We start from the raw sequence: 22470 nt of genomic DNA on the forward strand, positions 1-22470 counted from the left end.
AGGTTACCATCCGGCACTTTCATCACAAAAAACAACCGGAAAACAAATTTAGATTGACAAATTAATGTTGTTATAGTAAATAATAAAATAACGAAAGTTATATTGTGAAATGTAAATCTTAAATAACACAGCACACACTTAAAAGTGTTTGCTCTTAAACAGTGTTTTCTAGAAGTAACAGTGTTTTGTTTTAAAATGTACAATGTGAAAAGAAAGCCAACAAAAGGGTATAAAACAATGTATTTTAAAAGCTAACAAAAGGGTATGAAACAATGTATTTTAAAAGCTAACAAAAGGGTATGAAACAATGTATTTTAAAAGCTAACAAAAGGGTATGGAACAATGTATTTTAATCCGCTCAAAACAGAAACATCACGAGCACCTCGTGCGTTTAAGATGAAAATATTGTTAACATATTAGGGTATTCAAAAAATGAAAAAAAATGTAACTTGGTTCACTCACAACCAAACGTAGTGCACGTCCCAACATTTCTGATGAAAACAATATAGAAAAACGCAAAAACCAAAATTAAAAGTAATTTTACACTTCACTGTCACAGTTTTCTTAACAGTATCGTCCGTAGAATAGCTGACAACCAAATTGTTTTGATTCTATCACAATAATAGACCAATAAATAGTTTCGATATTCAACTTTATTTATTTGTAGCTGTTTGCATAAACCTATTTCATACATTAACTGTGTTATATTAGTTATGAACTTAAACAGTTCTATATAAATATTTATACTTTCTTTTTTGTATGTACGTATTGAGTTTGTTCCATATCAAGTCTTATGAACCAGGATACATGAACAGTGTTTTCTGAAGAGTTCTGAAGGATTATGTGATGAATTACAACATTGTTCAGTACATGGATGATACTATATAACATTGTTCAGTACATGGATGATACTATATAACATTGTTCAGTACATGGATGATACTATATAACATTGTTCAGTAAATGGATGATGCTATATAACATTGTTCAGTACATGGATGATACTATATAACATTGTTCAGTACATGGATGATGCTATATAACATTGTTCGGTGTATTGGTGTTTATAATAGACCTAAGGACATATATATATATATATATATATATATATTATTCTGTGACTTACGAGTAAACCTACGTTTTAGTACAATAACAACACGAGTTAAACAAAGATTAAATTATTATTTTCGTAGTCGAGAACTTCAATTAGGAAAGATAAAGTAAAAATTCGAACACTGAAATCTAATCCCATCGAGTAGTTTAATCTTAACCCTAAATTTTTACGGGTAGACTTACTTTGATATCTGTACCCCTGGATGTAACTGAAGATAGCTTTGCCATCATCTTCTCGATGGCCGTCAGCCAAGGCTCTAGTAAGTGCTCCTGCGTATATCATGACGGCGTCATACGCTAGGCTGGCATAGATAGGAATCTGTGAATAAGATGAAAAGTAGTCTGATAATTTTCTGTCTGTACACTGATAAAAATAAATAAATCTTTCGTTAAATATTATATTATCCTGAAGAGATAAGCCTGCCTTTTATTAATTGAGTTAAGTTGTAATAAATATATGGTTTTAGTGCTGGTCTGTAGTCACAGTGCAGTGAGTTAAACCCGACCTAATAAAAGTATAGTTTTATTTCTCAGAAGATATTAAAATATCTCTGTTATTTAAAAGTATATATTTTGCATTGCTTTATGATGGTGTGTTTCATAGGTATATTCCATCTGGCGGGGATTTTCAGTTTCGTTCGAAGCCTTTTTGTAGGTTTGTTCTTTTGTTTTGAATTTCGTCCAATGCTACACGAGGGCTATCTGTGCTATCCGTCCCTAATTTAGCAGTGCAAGACTAGACGAAAGGCAGCTAGTAGATCACCACCCACCGCCAACTCTTGGGCTACTCTTTTACCAACGAATAATGGTATTGACCGTCACATTATAATGCACCCACTGATGAAAGGGCGAGCATGTTTGGTCCGACGGCGATTCGAACCCGCGACCCTCAGATTGCGAATGGAGCGACCCCTAACTACCTGCCTGGACATGCCGGGCCAACGTTGAGCTTTTCTTTGTTTTCAAATCATTTTCACAAAGTCTCAAAATTATTTCCTCCTTATGTTTGAACTTCGACGCTCGTGTTAAACAAACATAACGTGTTAGTCCGGTTAAGACTCGCTCTAATTTTACACATTCTACTTACCCGTTACTAATGATATAAAAGTGACTTACTCCAATTTCTAGTCCTTCGGGATAAGGAATCTTAAATGGCGGTAGTTGTGAATATTTCCTGACAGATTCAAGGAACTCGTCGTAATGTTCGTTTGTTGGTGGTTGTAGAGTTATGATAAGAATTGCCTGTAACGGTCTGTACTCACTTCTCTTTCTGTGGGGTCATCTGTAACTATAAGAAGACACATCCTGTTCAACTCCAGATAGCAAAACTAGGCTGATAAGGTCATAGCAATAATCTGACATTAACCTGTAGTGACAAATCTTCAACATTTTCACAATAAGTAAACACTGAATCTGAATGGATAGTGACATGGAATATGCTGTTAAATTTAATCTAATTTCTTGGTAATATAGGCAGTTGTACATGTCTTTAAGACATGCAAGTAAGTAACTTTTATCCACACGTACATCTTGCTTATCTATCAATAACAACAGAGAAGTATTGTAAAATGTTTAACAAAACTTCGGATATTTAAAACAAACTCGTTTTCAGTTTAACTTCATTCTTTGTTTCTTACAATAGTCACACGTGAGGTTCAAAATTCCAAATTACATATTACGAATTTATTCTGCAGTAGCCGTCTTTTAGCACTAGCGTATTATGTAAATAGTAGCAATATTTATATTTCAAACGTATTAGTTTGTTTGTAGTTTAGCTCAAAGGTATACTCTGGGCTATTAGAACTCTGCCCACTACGAATATCGAAACCAGACTTTGTAAGTCTACAAAGGAGGAATCGCAGATAGGAGATGAAATGTTAACATTGATTGAACACAATATACAAAGTCTTTCACAGAATATTTGTCCGTACTAGATATAAACGTTTTTATTTGCTTTACTTAACCCACTTAACCTACGAACAACATGAAGTTTCGATACGCTCGTCTGTCGACTGACAGATTTATTTCTCTACAATGTTTTATTTTTAACAATAAAGACACGACGAAATGTTGTACAGAAATCAAACCATTACCTCAAAAGAAGCTGTTTAAAATTGTTCATAAGTACAATGCTATTAACGCTTTAATATAGAATCATAGAAGTTGTAATGGACTCTGAAATCCTAATTGCTGTACGTTGCTCACGAATAGTAATACTTGTTTCAGTTTTTCTTCTAGAATTTTAGTTCAAAATTACACCAGTGGCAATTTGCGCTATCCACTCCTAATTTTGATCCGATATACTAGCTATTCAGCTATCGAGCTTCCAGGCTTTTGTTTTCTAATCAAATAGAAGGATCTGACTGTTATTCTTATGATTCACCAATGGCACCAAAGTCACAGCGTGATTGTCCTAATGGACAAAGAAACACCAATCCTTGGATATATGTAGTTCACCTATGCTGATCTCTGGGTCACAACCTAATAGTGGGGCTCAACTGTCACTCTTATAACGTCTTTTAGTCCGAAACTGTTGAACACGCTTTTACAGCAACGTCTTAAACAATAAACTCTCTGATTCATACTACGGTCACACTTCCACACTACGTACAAGCAGCTAAACACATAACATGTGTTATTTACTTCTTCCTTTAACACTTAATCAACTGTTGTATTCTTAAGTACTTGCCATTCAAATGTTTATTTTAGGGTCAGCTTGACTGGTATAACACAAACAAGTTTCAATCTGTATAGCCTAATAGTCAACATAGAAAAGTATTAAATAAGGCCTAAGTTTTTCTTTAATTTCTCAATAAACTGCTTCACGAAGTATCTGGTCCCCATTTAGTCAAGTAATAACAAAGTATTACCCGAGTTAAAATATTAACTGACCATTTATGGCAATAATAATTATCTACTCTACTGAGAAAGCCCGAGAACCGTATTGATAACGTTTTTATGCTTTGCAGAAGAATAATTTCAGCACTTTAAAACACTTAGTCAATACTGATGACAAAGTTAGGGATGTCAATAATACAGGGTTGTCCAAAGTAATCATTCCTATTTTAACATTCAGTAATCAAATAAGTGAATAACTACACCATAAAATTTTTGATTTTCTGTATCCCAACAAAAGATTATTTTACTGAGATGTAAGTAGACTTCTACACATGTATCATTAGAAGTTCTCAGAAAATTTAACCGATATTCAAATCCAGTCGATTTTCGCCACAACACGTCCACAGTGACAGTAGCTCCGTGATGTTTGTTATAAGTCTGCGATACACGATATCCATAACATACCCCCAAAGAAGAAATCTAGTGAAGTGACGTGTGGCGAGTACGAAGGCCACAGAAATGATCCACCCTGCAAGACAAACGTTGCATTGAGACTTATCTTGCACGGTGGCCATTTTACGGACTAGCAACGCCAACTGCAGAGAAAAAAAACAATAAAACAAACCAAGAAAGTAGAACCTATTTGACTTTGAGTACAAACAGCAACTTTATGATTTTATTTCTTTCATTATGGTTTGTTTGTTTTTGAATTTCGCACAAAGCTACTCGAGGGCTATCTGTGATAGCCGTCTCTAATTTAGCAGTGCAAGACTAGAGAGAAGGCAGCTAGTCATCACCACCCACCGCCAACTCTTGGGCTACTCTCTTACCAACGAATAGTGGGATTGACCGTCACATTATAACGCCCCCACGGCTAAAAGGGCGAGCATGTTTGGTGCGACTGGGATTCGAACCCGCGATCCTCAGATTACGAGTCGAACGCCTTAACCCATCTGGCCATGCCGGGCCTACTTTCGTTATTTAATGATTAAATTTAAAAATAATAAATATAATTTTGGACCACCTCGTATTTTTGTAGTCATTACCACATATTATTTTATTTTTAGTGGCTAAAATAATCACTATAATAAAAACAAGTCAACGCATCAAAGCTTTCAATTTCACTAAACGGAACTAAGTTGTCATGATGAGGGTTTACGTGGGTGTACGATTAAAACAAAACCAGTAAAACCGTTAATAACTCTTATTGACTCGAAGGTAACTACGTCGTTTATCGCACACAAAACGAAGTACTTACCTTTATTCAGATATTGCCTTGATTTGCTAGGATCATAGAATTTTCTGTCTTCCACACAAATAGTGACGTATTCGTCAATGTTCTTGATTTCCCTTCCAATGTAACGTGCGAAGTCTACCAGGACGTCAGTTTCAGCCAGAATGATATAGACTACGTCACACGAAAGGTGAAAAAAAACACACAACAAAAAGTAGTAATATTTGGTGTACTTTTTATTATATAAGCAATTTAATATTAGTTTCATTTTTAGTTTCATTTTATCATGTAAAAGCAAAATTATTTCACTTCGAACACACCCATTTATTGTATAAAAATTGTTAAAACATGTGATTCTTGACGTAACTGTTTAGTAAAACTGAAACATATCCATGAAGAAAGTCATTAAAAGATGGAAAGTCTGTCATTTGCGTGATACTTTTGCTTCTAAGCTATGTTCGTATGTTTGTTATTAAGCACAAACCTACACATTAGGTTATCTGAGGTTTGTCCACCACGAGTATCGAATTTTGAATTTTAGCGTTATAAGTCTTTAGACTTACCGAAGATGGCACAAAAACTCAGCGAAAACAATAACCCCATTATCTCTTTATAATAAGGAATCTTTCGTTTTATTTTTCAGTAACAACAATAAAATACCCAAAATACGATACGTATGGAAATAACCTTATCTAGTCCACAATATAATCTCTCCTATTATTCTGACACTTTATGAAATGATTTCGTATTTTCCGTATTTTAAACAAAACGAGAGCGATGTATCTATCTGTGTGTGTATCTGTGTATCTATCTGTGTGTGTATCTGTGTATCTATCTGTGTGTGTATCTGTGTATCTATCTGTGTGTGTATCTGTGTATCTATCTGTGTGTGTATCTGTGTGTGTATCTGTGTGTCTATCTGTGTGTGTATCTGTGTATCTATCTGTGTGTGTATCTGTGTATCTATCTGTGTGTGTATCTGTGTATGTATCTGTGTGTGTATCTATGTATCTATCTGTGTATCTGTGTATCTATCTGTGTGTGTATCTGTGTATCTGTGTATCTGTGTGTCTATCTGTGTGTGTATCTATGTATCTATCTGTGTGTGTATCTGTGTATCTATCTGTGTGTGTATCTGTGTATCTATCTGTGTGTGTATCTATGTATCTATCTGTGTGTGTATCTATGTATCTATCTGTATGTGTATCTGTGTATCTATCTGTGTGTGTATCTATGTATCTATCTGTGTGTGTATCTGTGTATCTATCTGTGTGTGTATCTGTGTATCTATCTGTGTGTGTATCTGTGTATCTATCTGTGTGTGTATCTGTGTATCTATCTGTGTGTGTATCTGTGTGTGTATCTGTGTATCTATCTGTGTGTGTATCTGTGTATCTGTGTGTGTATCTGTGTATCTATCTGTGTGTGTATCTGTGTATCTGTGTGTGTATCTGTGTATCTATCTGTGTGTGTATCTGTGTGTGTATCTGTGTATCTATCTGTGTGTGTATCTGTGTATCTGTGTGTGTATCTGTGTATCTATCTGTGTATGTATCTGTGTGTGTATCTGTGTGTGTATCTGTGTATCTATCTGTGTGTGTATCTGTGTATCTATCTGTGTGTGTATCTGTGTATCTATCTGTGTGTGTATCTGTGTGTGTATCTGTGTATCTATCTGTGTGTGTATCTGTGTGTGTATCTGTTCCTATAATATGATATTTTTCTTCTTTTTCTAATTTAATTTTTTGGTGCGAAACATCTGTTCATTAATTAACACCTGAGAAGACAACACTAAGTACAATAGTTTGCAGATATATTTAAACTACCTCAGTCTATAGATATCTTTAATACAACACTCTATACACAGTCTATAGATATCTTAACGCCATACTCAGTACTTAGTTTGTGGATATCTTTAACACAACACTCGGCACTCATTTTATAGATACTTTAACACAACACTCGGCACTCATTTTATAGATACTTTAACACAACTCTCTATACCTACTTAATAAATATCTTTAACACACACTCAGTACCCAGTTTGTAGACATTTTAAACACAACACTCTATATCCAGTTTATAGATATCTTTAACACAACACTCAGTACCCCGTTTATAGATATCTTTAACACAACACTCTATATCCAGTTTATAGATATCTTTAACACAACACTCTATATCCAGTTTATAGATATCTTTAACACAACACTTAGTACCCCGTTTATAGATATCTTTAACACAACACTCTATATCCAGTTTATAGATATCTTTAACACAACACTCAGTACCCCGTTTATAGATATCTTTAAGATAACACTCGGTACCCAGTTTATAAATATCTTTTACACAACACTCATATCAAATTTGTGGAGTTCAAGATATGTTACGTTTTTTGCACCACGGTCAAAAGTCTAAATCTGGAACCTCGGTGATTACCCTCAAATTATTATAAAGAACTAAGTTATTATGTGAAAAAACAAATGGTAAATAATCCTTGTCCTCTACTGCAGGGCGCGAAATGAAGAAAATCGACAGACAAACAAGTAATTCAAACAACAAAGAAGTAATTCAAACAACAAAGAAGTAATTCAAACAACAAACAAGTAATTTAAACGACTTTCTAAGTGTAAAAAAATATGTAATTTGTTTCACTAAACTTAACAGAACTAAAGTTGCTCTGGTTGGTTATAATGCTAGTCTTTCAGCTTTATGTTAAGCATTGTTTGGACAGTTGGCTACAATGGTATCTTTCCGATTTTACTTTGGGTCTTACCTCGTGGTAACCAACGAACTGAAACATTACAGTTGTTCATGAATTGTATTCTCTTTGTAGTAAATCATGAAGCAAAAGAGATATCGTTCGGGATTTGTAGAATAAACATGTAGAAAAAAATACTATACAGCAGGAAGACACGTCATGCGCTCACGTGAGTAGGGAGGTGAATTCAAAGTTATACCACCTTACAAGAAAACTTATAAATAAATGCATATTTTAAAATTAAAAACAAAATCAACGTTTCTAATACACAACATACGTGTAGTTATATAACCAGAATAATTTAACACATGTTCTGATTACACTAACTTCAAAAAACTTAATTATATAAAATAATTGTTAACCACAGATGCTATAATGCTAACATTGTTGAACGTATAAGAACAAAGAAAATACAATTTGTTTTGTATGAAGCTATGTACAAGAGTAAACAGTGTATTTGATAATACCATTAATAGTACAGTAATATTACCGTATATACAAGGTGTAACTATTCAAATAAAACCATTTAACAAAACGAAAACAATACTTCCTAGATTGCATTGTAACTGTAACTGAATCAAGTTGCCGTAACTGACTCATCAAATATTGTTTATTTTATATGACAAGAATATTTGATAACTGTATCTGAGCTTTTAATCATTTCCGCTATCTATGGTTTCTCAAAGTGGAAACATATTTATAAAACTTGAATCCTAACGTGGTAATTTTTTTTAACAATTCTACATAACAAAATAAGATATAGGAGTGAACAGATCACATCCAAGAATGTTCAAAGACGTGCAAAACCTGTTAGAAGAAATACTGGTGAAGCCAGAAACTACACGATGTTTTTTTTGCGTGTGAAATCCCTTGAAAACTTGACTGTGGATCAGATGTCTTCCTTTCTTGCTTATCCAGGATTATTGTTTTACTTTCTGTAAGACTTCGATGAAAGGTAAAGACCACGTGAAAGAAAAACAGCGCTTAGAGTTATGTTATTTTCTCAAGGTTTAACATGTGATCTTAGCCCTAAAATTAACGCGACTTTATCGCTGCATTTCAACAAGGCACGCTACCTCTCCTCGTGCCGCCAGGCACGTAATGAAATGAAAATATCAAGGCTTATCGAAAGCACGCGCTCTAGGCCAAAAACAGACATTTAAATAGATGTAACTGTAACGTAAAGGTTGAAATAATGAAATTCGGTTCTTAGATTATTTTACGACCACAAATGACTAACATATTTAACTGTCCAATACCAGATATACGAAACGGCCGATTTATAAAGAATATTATCAATCGCCAAGTGTATATAGTTATCATAAAGACATTGGAGAACGAGGCTATCTCCAGAAAAAAAAATCAAAGATAAAAACTGACCTCCCCAGGCCCTAAACAAACAAAAACAAGTTCTAATAAGCGAACTGTCTATCTGTCTCTCTCTCTCTTCTGTTTACAAAGGAAGAATAAGTTCAATTGTATGTGGTGTGAATTACATCAATAAAATATTACACAATAGAGTGAATTGTATGTGGTGTGAATTACATCAATAAAATATTACACAATAGAGTGAATTGTATGTGGTGTGAATTATATCAATAAAATATTACACAATAGAGTGAATTGTATGTGGTGTGAATTACATCAATAAAATATTATACAATAGAGTGAATTGTATGTGGTGTGAATTACATCAATAAAATATTACAAAATAGAGTGAATTGTATGTGGTGTGAATTACATCAATAAAACATTACAAAATAGAGTGAATTGTATGTGGTGTGAATTACATCAATAAAACATTACAAAATAGAGTGAATTGTATGTGGTGTGAATTACATCAATAAAACATTACAAAATAGAGTGAATTGTATGTGGTGTGAATTACATCAATAAAATATTACACAATAGAGTGAATTGTATGTAGTGTGAATTACATCAACAAAATATTACACAATAGAGTGAATTGTATGTGGTGTGAATTACATCAATAAAATATTATACAATACAGTTCAATTGTATGTGGTGTGAATTACATCAATAAAATATTACACAATAGAGTGAATTGTATGTGGTGTGAATTACATCAATAAAATATTACAAAATAGAGTGAATTGTATGTGGTGTGAATTACATCAATAAAATATTACACAATACAGTTCAATTGTATGTGGTGTGAATTACATCAATAAAATATTACAAAATAGAGTGAATTGTATGTGGTGTGAATTATATCAATAAAATATTACACAATAGAGTGAATTGTATGTGGTGTGAATTACATCAATAAAATATTACACAACAGAGTGAATTGTATGTGGTGTGAATTACATCAATAAAATATTACAAAATAGAGTGAATTGTATGTGGTGTGAATTATATCAATAAAATATTACAAAATAGAGTGAATTGTATGTGGTGTGAATTACATCAATAAAATATTACACAATAGAGTGAATTGTATGTGATGTGAATTACATCAATAAAATATTATACAATAGAGTGAATTGTATGTGGTGTGAATTACATCAATAAAATATTGCACAATAGAGTGGATTGTATGTGATATGAATTATATCAATAAAATATTACACAATAGAGTGAATTGTATGTGGTGTGAATTATATCAATAAAATATTACAAAATAGAGTGAATTGTATGTGGTGTGAATTACATCAATAAAATATTACACAATAGAGTGAATTGTATGTGGTGTGAATTATATCAATAAAATATTACACAATAGAGTGAATTGTATGTGGTGTGAATTACATCAATAAAATATTACACAATAGAGTGAATTGTATGTGGTGTGAATTACATCAATAAAATATTACAAAATAGAGTGAATTGTATGTGGTGTGAATTACATCAATAAAATATTACACAATACAGTTCAATTGTATGTGGTGTGAATTACATCAATAAAATATTACACAATAGAGTGAATTGTATGTAGTGTGAATTACATCAACAAAATATTACACAATAGAGTGAATTGTATGTGGTGTGAATTACATCAATAAAATATTATACAATCCAGTTCAATTGTATGTGGTGTGAATTACATCAATAAAATATTAAACAATACAGTTCAATTGTATGTGGTGTGAATTACATCAATAAAATATTACACAATAGAGTGAATTGTATGTGGTGTGAATTACATCAATAAAATATTACACAATAGAGTGGATTGTATGTGATGTGAATTATATCAATAAAATATTATACAATAGAGTGAATTGTATGTGGTGTGAATTATATCAATAAAATATTACACAATAGAGTGAATTGTATGTGGTGTGAAATACATCAATAAAATATTACACAATAGAGTGGATTGTATGTGATATGAATTATATCAATAAAATATTACACAATAGAGTGAATTGTATGTGGTGTGAATTATATCAATAAAATATTACACAATAGAGTGAATTGTATGTGGTGTGAATTACATCAATAAAATATTACACAATAGAGTGAATTGTATGTGGTGTGAATTACATCAATAAAATATTACAAAATAGAGTGAATTGTATGTGGTGTGAATTACATCAATAAAATATTACACAATACAGTTCAATTGTATGTGGTGTGAATTACATCAATAAAATATTACACAATAGAGTGAATTGTATGTAGTGTGAATTACATCAACAAAATATTACACAATAGAGTGAATTGTATGTGGTGTGAATTACATCAATAAAATATTATACAATACAGTTCAATTGTATGTGGTGTGAATTACATCAATAAAATATTAAACAATACAGTTCAATTGTATGTGGTGTGAATTACATCAATAAAATATTACACAATAGAGTGAATTGTATGTGGTGTGAATTACATCAATAAAATATTACACAATAGAGTGGATTGTATGTGATGTGAATTATATCAATAAAATATTATACAATAGAGTGAATTGTATGTGGTGTGAATTATATCAATAAAATATTACACAATAGAGTGAATTGTATGTGGTGTGAAATACATCAATAAAATATTACACAATAGAGTGGATTGTATGTGATGTGAATTATATCAATAAAATATTACACAATAGAGTGAATTGTATGTGGTGTGAAATACATCAATAAAATATTACACAATAGAGTGGATTGTATGTGATGTGAATTATATCAATAAAATATTACACAATAGAGTGAATTGTATGTGGTGTGAATTATATCAATAAAATATTACAAAATAGAGTGAATTGTATGTGGTGTGAATTACATCAATAAAATATTACACAATACAGTTCAATTGTATGTGGTGTGAATTACATCAATAAAATATTACAAAATAAAGTGAATTGTATGTGGTGTGAATTACATCATTAAAATATTACACAACAGAGTGAATTGTATGTGGTGTGAATTACATCAATAAAATATTACACAATAGAGTGGATTGTATGTGGTGTGAATTACATCAATAAAATATTACACAACAGAGTGAATTGTATGTGGTGTGAATTACATCAATAAAATATTACACAATAGAGTGAATTGTATGTGGTGTGAATTACATCAATAAAATATTACAAAATAAAGTGAATTGTATGTGGTGTGAATTACATCAATAAAATATTACACAACAGAGTGAATTGTATGTGGTGTGAATTACATCAATAAAATATTACAAAATAGAGTGAATTGTATGTGGTGTGAATTACATCAATAGTAACCAAACACTAAATTATTAAATTCACTTCATTACTATGATAATTATATACAGTCTATTTGTAAAGATTTATATTTTGATTTAAATGTTGGCACTACATGAAATTACAATTTTCTTTAATGGTAATTCACAGAAAGTGAAAATATCGCTTTGACCCGAGCTAATTTGCTTTCTACTCATATTTAGTATCATTTTAAAACTAGCTCGACTTATTCGCACGCGCATGAAAAATACATGTGAGATATACTTCTCATTCGAGAAGTTCTGTTTCCTGAGAGAGTCTAATTTTGCTGTTGTTCTTTTTGTCTATCAAAGATACTCCAAATAAAATTATAAAATGCATTAGGCTATTAGAACATGAGAGACGATAACAAAGCTAAGCTATTCTTTAATACATCCTCGATTTCATCGGGCCTCAGCATGGCCAGGTGGTTAAAGCACTCGAGTCGTAATCTGAGAGTCGCGGGTTCGAATCCCCGTCACACCAGACATGCTCGCCATTTCAGCCGTGTGGGTGTTATAATGTCACGATCAATTCTCCCTATTCGTTGGTAAAAGAGAAGTCCAAGAGTTGTCGGTGTGTGGTGATGACTAGCTGCCTTCCCTCTGGTCTTACACTGCTAAATTAGGGACGGCTAGCGCAGGTTCCCCGCTAGTACAGCGTTAAGTCTACCGATTTACAACGCTAAAATCAGGGGTTCGGTTCCCCTCCGTGGACTCAGCAGATAGCCCGAGGTTGCTTTGCTAAATAAACACACACACACACGCACGCTAGCGCAGACAGCCCTCGAGTAGCTTTGCGCAAAATTCAAAACAAACCAAACCAACGGATTATATCGAACCAACAAGACACGACTTGTAACTAAAACAAATAAAATATAATTATAATACCTGCACTTGTTTGTTATACTGTAGTTTTAGTAACAAATATCTTAATAATAAAGAAACATAAACACATTTTCAATATTCGGTTTGTTCCACTAGTCAATAGTATGGTTTCTCTATATTTTACACCGTAGTTCCACTAGTCAATAGTATGGTTTCTCTATATTTTACACCGTAGTTCCACTAGTCAATGATATGGTTTCTCTATATTTTACACCGTAATTCCACTAGTCAATGATATGGTTTCTCTATATTTTACACCGTAATTCCACTAGTCAATGATATGGTTTCTCTATATTTTACACCGTAATTCCACTAGTCAATGATATGGTTTCTCTATATTTTACACCGTAATTCCACTAGTCAATGATATGGTTTCTCTATATTTTACACCGTAATTCCACTAGTCAATGATATGGTTTCTCTATATTTTACACCGTAATTCCACTAGTCAATGATATGGTTTCTCTATATTTTACACCGTAGTTCCACTAGTCAATGATATGGTTTCTCTATATTTTACACCGTAGTTCCACTAGTCAATGATATGGTTTCTCTATATTTTACACCGTAGTTTCACTAGTCAATGGTATGGTTTCTCTATATTTTACACCGTAGTTCCACTAGTCAATGGTATGGTTTCTCTATATTTTACACCGTAGTTCCACTAGTCAATGGTATGGTTTCTCTATATTTTACACCGTAGTTCCACTAGTCAATGGTATGGTTTCTCTATATTTTACACCGTAGTTCCACTTGTCAATGATATGGTTTCTCTATATTTTACACCGTAGTTCCACTAGTCAATGATATGGTTTCTCTATATTTTACACCGTAGTTTCACTAGTCAATGGTATGGTTTCTCTATATTTTACACCGTAGTTCCACTAGTCAATGGTATGGTTTCTCTATATTTTACACCGTAGTTCCACTAGTCAATGGTATGGTTTCTCTATATTTTACACCGTAGTTCCACTTGTCAATGATATGGTTTCTCTATATTTTACACCGTAGTTCCACTAGTCAATGATATGGTTTCTCTATATTTTACACCGACAATAAGATTTTAACTTTACATCGAGTTTATAACAAGTGAAATTAACAACATAAACTTACTTGAAACAGAGCGATATGAGAACGTTACACGAGACACTATGTCAAGACTCGCAGTTGGTACGAATTGTAATTGTCAGTGTTAAAACTCACAGTTCGAAATAAGCTACTGACTAACAGTCAAAGAAAGTTTTGCACTCAGTGCGAGACCAAAGTCAACGAATTTTATGGTCGAATGTAACAATTTCAACAACTGGCAAACAGAGATGTCAGAAAACTTACTTCTCGTGATCCTAAAAGATTCATCGATTATCCTCTTTATGTCCTCCTCGTGGCTTCCACTGATGTAAAAATCGGGTATGAAGTAAGTTTTGGTGACTTGTATGTCATTGTCTTTAGCCAGAACCATCAGGGCTTCCTCTGCCTGTTTATACCAGTGATTTTCAGATACCACGAGTATCACTTTGTTCCAGTTAAAATGTTTTAAGAGGGAAATCACGTATTTGGAGATCTTAGAACTTGGAGGCAATGTTCGAGCAAACGTCGTGTAGATGTTTTTGTTAGAAACTTTCCGGTCTGAACATTTCTGGAAAACGAATATAGATATATATACATATAGATATATATACATTATATTAGTCAAAAGTTATATAAATTAAAGATTTAACTTCTTAGATTTAATAAAACGAAAATATATATATATATATTTATTTATTACAAACAAAAGTAATTGTAATCATACCTGTTCCGTCCTAATTAAAACTAGAAATGTAATATAGCGAATATGTAAGATGTTAAATGTTTTAAAAACAATATTATTTAGTGCACTTTGAAGGAGATCTGAAATTACTTGTGAACACATTAAAGTTAAAACACAGGTCATCAGAATTACATTAATAAACTATTAGCATCCTTGAATGAAGAAATGGTTGTTAGAATTTCTTCATGTCAAGTAAAATGAGTCTGCGTGTGTAATCTTCTTGGTCGTTCTTTGATAAACGTCTGAGTGTGAGTGTTATGTTCTCCTGTAACTGGAGAGCCGCTTTACCAATTGTTATCAAAGCCGAAATTTATTCTTAGGACTCTTGGAGAATGGAGAGTAGCATAGCCTTTGAATCTGATCCCATTATGTAATCCTGGGGGGGCCACTATGTGTTCTCCGTGAGTGACCAGGGGACCCCAACATGTGTTCCCCGTGAGTGACCACCTATCTTTCTTGTAATTTCCCTTATCAAATAAAATACTCTTAAATATACTGATGAAGTTAGCTTGCCAAGCTGTGAACTGGAGGTCCAAGGTTGGCACCGTTACACTACTGAATACCATCTAGACCCGGTCATGGCCCACGTATTAGTGTGCCCAGTTTGTTAATCTGAAGATTCCATACTTATTAACCTCTTGTGCTCCCCACTTTGGGAGTAAGAGGACGCTATAACAGTGACGGTCAATTCCATGAGACTAGATAAGCCAATCGTGGTACAGCGGCGTGCCTTTGGACATACAACGTTATAAGTCAAGTTTCTACACTCATAATGAGCAGAACACAGATAACCCATTGTGTAGCTCTGTGCTTAAGTATCCACCCCACAGTGGCACAGCGGCGTGCCTTTGGACATACAACGTTATAAGCCGAGTTTCTACACTCATAATGAGCAGAACACAGATAACCCATTGTGTAGCTCTGTGCTTAAGTATCCACCCCACAGTGGCACAGCGGTGTGCCTTTGAACATACAACGTTATAAGTCAAGTTTCTACACTCATAATGAGCAGAACACAGATAACCCATTGTGTAGCTCTGTGCTTAAATATCCACTCCCAGTGGCACAGCGGTGTGACTGCTAGAAATTGAGTTTCAATACCCGTGGTGGGCAAAGCACAGCTAGCCCATTGCGTAGCTTTGTGCTTAATAATAAACAAGAACCGTTACAAAACAAGATGAATATTATGTTTGGATGAATTAAATTTGCTTTCTAATTAATATCAGATGATTTTGTTCACATTACCTAAAATGAAAATAATAGTTTCATCCTTCAAATTTTCACGTTAACAGAATTATGACGAAAGTTAGGATTTCGCGCACGAAATACGTTCACGTGATCTTCATTATTCCGTAGTGTTGACCTCTACACTCTTATACACCCTAATAAGGTGCTTAATTAAAAGAAACATCAACTCCGGCTGGCTCTGCGGTTCCTTTAGGAAGAACCACATTGTTACAGATCGAGTTTCGATACCTACAGTAGGCAGAACAGAGATAACCTGTTGTGCAACTTTGTAAGTGACGACGACTCTGAGTGCTGATTGAGTTTATCATCACAAAATTGAAACGTAAGTACGACTCTGAGTGTTGATTGAGTTTATCCTCACAAAATTGAAACGTAAGTTTATTCTATGTACTTCTCGGGATATTTCCTATTACAAAGTCATGAAGTCAAAATTCAGACTAATTAATTAACGTATTGGTCAGTTGGTACTATGGATAGCTAGCCCACTAAGACATTAACGTACTGGCACTATGGATGTCTAGCCAATAGACTCAACGTCTTGTCGATGTCTGGTTATGCATTAGATCAATGCGTTAAGACCCAGATAGCTACCACCTATAAGGTCACAGCCAATTGATTCAACATGTTATTATATTTTTAAAATATTGTATTTGATATATATATATATATACGTGTGTGTGTATATATAAAGATATGAGGCCTAGCAAAACTTATAACAGCTTTATTGGTTATTTAGTTTGCTTGTTTGTTTATCTGATGTAAAACACATAGCAGTACAGGAGGTTATCCATGTTTTGTCCACCTCGATTATAAAAACGCGGATTTGTTGACGTTGTTCTTATAAGTCTTCAGAATTGCTGTTAAACTAATGAGAATCAAACCCTTTAGACAATGCCTTTAATGCATACGGTATGGGCTTGTTGGATAATGCTCTATAGGACCATAATGCATTACACCAATGCGTCGTAAAGACATCAGTTGATTGAAAATAGGTTCGACATGGACAGGTGGTTGTGGCCCTCGACTCGTAATATGAGGGTCACGGGTTCGAATCCCCGTCACAGCAAAAATGCTCGCTCTTTCAGCTGTGGGAACACTATAATGTGACGGTCAATTCAACTATTCGATGATAAAAAAGTACCCCAAGAGTTAGCGGTGGGTGGTGATGACTAGCTGCCTTCCCTTTAGTCTTACACTGTTATATCTTGTAGCTTTTTGAGAAATTCTAAACAAACAAACAAACAAAGTGATTAAAATCGTCTAATGGTGGGACAGCAATAATTCTTTTGATTTACAGTGCTAAAATTAGGTGGACAAGGCAGGTAAACTGATATGGCTTTGCTATAAGAAAATACACAAATTGATTGATATTTTCTCACGTGTTAAGCAGCAATGGTTTGTCGTAGGCTCCTAATAATTTCCACATTTTGTTTCTAAAAACATATTAAGAAAATTATAATAATTTTCTATCATCTTCGAATAATTCAATTAATCACCACCAGAGTGATGGGTAGTTTGTTAATATTACATCTCAGTAATGATGATAATATTTGCAATCTCATATTTTATTTTTTAGTTGGGTATTACGACCGCTAGATGGCAGTATTTACACAAACTAGTAATACAGCTTTGGGTGGATCTTTCCAATGCCGCTCCTAATTGTAAGGAAAAGACATAGAAAATGTTTCCTGTTTAGATTATTAGAAAACATGAGCACCCTTACGTTTCGTTCTTAAAACTGTTCTAAATATATAAGTCGAAGAAGGAAGTTCATTACGTTTCTTCCTTGTTTATAAGTGGCAACCAAGAATAGTTGAACACTGAAGACCAGTTACCGAATTCAAATACGAAAACTAGAAAAGTGCTGAACGTTCTCATACGAATATAATTAATACGAATATATTAATGAACACTTCATCACTTAACACGTGATTAGACAATAAGATAGCAATACATTTATTTTATGAAACGAACAAAATTTGAACAACTAATATTTCAATAAATTTATTTTTGAAATACACCAACAAAGTTTAAGAACAAAATATATATTTTTAAATAACACCTATAGACATTATAAATGACCAATTTTCTTATCAACATCAATCTTTCAAATGAGGCAACAGCAATCAGGTCTGAGGTTTTTGCCTCCGATGCTAAACAAACGTTCAACGGGGGCGGGGGATGTTGGAATATCCAGGTAGTGTTTGGCTAGTAGAGGTAATGTAGGAAAGTGTTTTCATGAATCCTTCAATAACCTATAGGATTGATGTTTTCAGGAATGCCTGGGCCATCGATGTAGACGTTGAGCTCTTTATTTTCTGAAGATGAGGTTTCTCGGAGAAACCAAAGAGTTGAGAGGGAAGATTAACAGTCCTATTTTGGTTCTAGGATTGGTTTTTGACTTCTTGCTGCAGAAGAAGTCGACTGGATGCAGAGACCATGAGTGAAACACTGACCAAGTTTAAATATGGGATCCAAGTGGAAGACACTTCATTGCTCAGACTGACACAACCGAGCGTGAAGAGATACCTTCAGTGGAGAGACAAGATGGACATTATATCTGGACCATATCTTGTCAGTCTTACTCTTCAGTCCACAACGTGGCGCTACAGAACTGGAGGTAATCATGTTCTGACCGTGTGTGAAAAGTAAGTTTCAATGTACCAGTCTCTCGATCATCCATCTTCTCCTGAGGAATCTTCAATAAAGACATGATCATCTTGAGTTCTGAGTTCCATGGTGTTTCATGTTACCAACTGAGCTCTGACTTCAAGTAGTTCAGTTACTTGAGTTGATTTTTAAATGTACGACACAATGGCTATTGTTTAAATTACTTTCAGCAATGGTTAAGCTTTTCTCATGCTATCCCTGACCATCCGTGGTATTGTGGGTAAAAGCAGAGGGTTATGTTCAGGAAGAAATGTGGATAAATTGTCTGCTGATTAAGTCTCATCCAGAAGTTCAATTCTGAATCACTATCTATATATGGAGTATCATCTCTCACACCAGGTAGTGTTTGTGGTTCAGACCCAAGCTAGAAAGAAGCCTTGATTATGTTAGGTGTATCATCAGGTGTCACGTATGACACCTTGTTATCATATTGAGTTAGAATGTTATTAGATGTAAGACGCCCCTTGAAACTCTGACATGCCATCATGACTGTCTGTATTTTTCAGTCAAATATTAAAAGACAAATAACTCCAAGAAAGCTGTGTATTTGTCAGTGAAATTGATGTTGGGTACAATTTCCAGTAGAGGAATTACTTTTATTGGACTTTATCAAACCATCAACATTGTGGACAGATGTGAGTAATGCTCCAAACCTGCTCTCCATCAACATTCTGGACAGATGTGAGTAATGCTCCAAACCTGCTCTCCATCAACATTGTGGACAGATGTAAGTAGTGCTCCAAACCTGCTCTCCATCAACATTCTGGACAGATGTGAGTAATGCTCCAAACCTGCTCTCCATCAACATTGTGGACAGATGTGAGTAATGCTCCAAACCTGCTCTCCATCAACATTCTGGACAGATGTGAGTAATGCTCCAAACCTGCTCTCCATCAACATTCTGGACAGATGTGAGTAATGCTCCAAACCTGCTCTCCATCAACATTGTGGACAGATGTGAGTACTGCTCCAAACCTGCTCTCCATCAACATTGTGGACAGATGTGAGTAATGCTAAGAATTCAAGTTAGATCTCAAAACACTTTCGGCTCTATCACTGAGAAAGGTTGGTAGTTTACTGACAGTAAGACTGACGAGTTAGTGATGTGCTTCTGACTTTACTGAGAGTAATACTGACGAGTTAGTGATGTGCTTCTGACGAGGGTTTTTAGACTTAAACTTAGTTGATTCTGAACAGTACACTGGTGCACCTGGCCGGAAGTACCACAGCTAGGTGTGAAGTGTTCACCAGAACCAGGTGTGAAGTGTTCACCACAGCCAGGTGTGAAGTGTTCTAAATCTGCCATATGATTACGTAATAAATACGAAAGTATATTTCAGTTATATAATATAGAATATAGTTTATAATGGAAATAATGAATAAAACATATAATAATAAGTAAAAATGGTGATAATGTTCAAAACATGAGATATTTAGTTTAACAATAAATAGGTTGTTACACTAATAACTATAATAAACATATATGATAATGAATAAATATTTCAGCTATATAATACAGAATATAGTTGGTGAAAAATATAGTATAAATAGAAGCATGTAATATTATAACAGTTATATTATGTTATATTATATTATATTATATTATATTATATTATATTATATTATATTATATTATATTATATTATATTATATTATATTATATTATATTATATTATATTATATTATATTATATTATATTATTTACATAGAATATAGTTCATATTAACAAAATTAATAAAAGCTTACCTTAGGACATGTCAGCTGGTCAAAAATGGTCCGATCACAATAATTACGCTTTACCTTAATGTGACAAGTTCTAACAGTAGGACGTATAAAGTGTTCATGTTTTTGTTTTTGTTTTTAATTTCGCACAAAGCTACACGAGGGCTATCTGCGCCAACCGTCCCTAATTTAGCAGTATAAGACTAGAGGAAGGGTAGCTAGTCATCATCACCCACCGCCAGCTCTTGCGCTACTCTTTTACCAACGAATAGTGGAATTGACCGTCACCTTATAACGACATCACGGCTGAAAGGGCGAACATGTTTGGTGTGAAGAGGACTCGAAACAAACATTCTCAGATTACGAGCCGTGTGCCTTAACCACCTGTCCATGCTGAGTCCAAAGTGTTCATGTACCACTGGATGGAGTTCAGTAACCATATCCTACTTTATCAAGTGACATTAACTCTGTTGATAACCACGCAATATAAAAAATTTCAAAGTGGTTGGATGGTACAGATTTAACCATCACCCCACTGACAATCTTTACTGTGCATATCACAGTGTTCTTACTAAGTTACATTCAAAATTTAATTAAAGTATTATTTCGTTTATGTTATAACAGTATAGCTGAAAAACGCACGTAATAATCCATATTTTAACACTGTATAAAACAATATTATGTTTCCCCTGGTGTAAGAAATAATACTTTTTCTCTACGCATTCCTTCTGCTCTAATTTATTCATCACTCATCCAAGAAGTACTAAATTCAACGTTAATTACTTATTATAATATTACTATTATTCAGGCAAGTATAATTTTCATAAGTTTCACTTTTGTTTCCTTACATAGCCATCAAATAGAAAATCAGACCTCCTCCTGCCACGCCCAACTGTCACAGCCTCCCTTTCAGGATTTGTCAATAGTTCTCTCTGACATTAAATACTATATTATTTATAACCAATAGTAAGCAGAGGTTTTTCATCTATCAGCTGACGTTTTAATATTATGTTGATTTATGCACAGAAAGAGAAATGAATATTAATATTCCTTAAATCATCTGGCTGATGCGAATACTTGAATTTTCCCTTCCAAACTATTCGAATACGCGTATTAATACTCACAAAGCGAATACCCGATGTTTGTTGACGTCACAGTATTTTGTTGAATAGGAATATTTGTATCTACGTACTTAAAACAGCAGTAGTTTCAAAACGTAACAGTCTTTATATCCCAGGTTCATCTCACCCAAGTTTAAATAAGTATGGCAAAAGTTGGTTGACCAGATTTCCAAATCCAGAAACCAGAGCGCTCTGACCATTGTCACTAATTTTTAAACGATTATAACGCATTTTAACCAATTTAACTTGTGTTTAATTTATTTTAAAGTTACTGAATTTTCTCACACCACATTAACGCTACATCCAAATATATTAACACTATTTGTTTGTTATTTTAATTATTTCAACTGTTTTGTTGGTGATATAC

General features: G+C 33.6%; 1 protein-coding gene across 1 annotated transcript in view; it reads right to left on the bottom strand.

The window, feature by feature from the left end:
* Positions 1–1278: 1278 nt before the first annotated feature.
* Positions 1279–22470, bottom strand: part of LOC143224762 (guanylate cyclase 32E-like) — a 40429-nt gene continuing 19237 nt past the window's right edge. The window contains exons 3-5 of the mRNA XM_076453034.1: positions 14865–15168; positions 5210–5359; positions 1279–1432 (exon numbers count right to left, since the gene is read on the bottom strand). Coding sequence (XP_076309149.1) covers positions 1404–1432; positions 5210–5359; positions 14865–15168 — 483 coding nt within the window. The 3' untranslated portion in view covers positions 1279–1403. The remainder of the gene's footprint in view (positions 1433–5209; positions 5360–14864; positions 15169–22470) is intronic.

This window comes from Tachypleus tridentatus, chromosome 9 (assembly GCF_004210375.1).
Source record: "Tachypleus tridentatus isolate NWPU-2018 chromosome 9, ASM421037v1, whole genome shotgun sequence".
Taxonomy (NCBI): domain Eukaryota; kingdom Metazoa; phylum Arthropoda; class Merostomata; order Xiphosura; family Limulidae; genus Tachypleus; species Tachypleus tridentatus.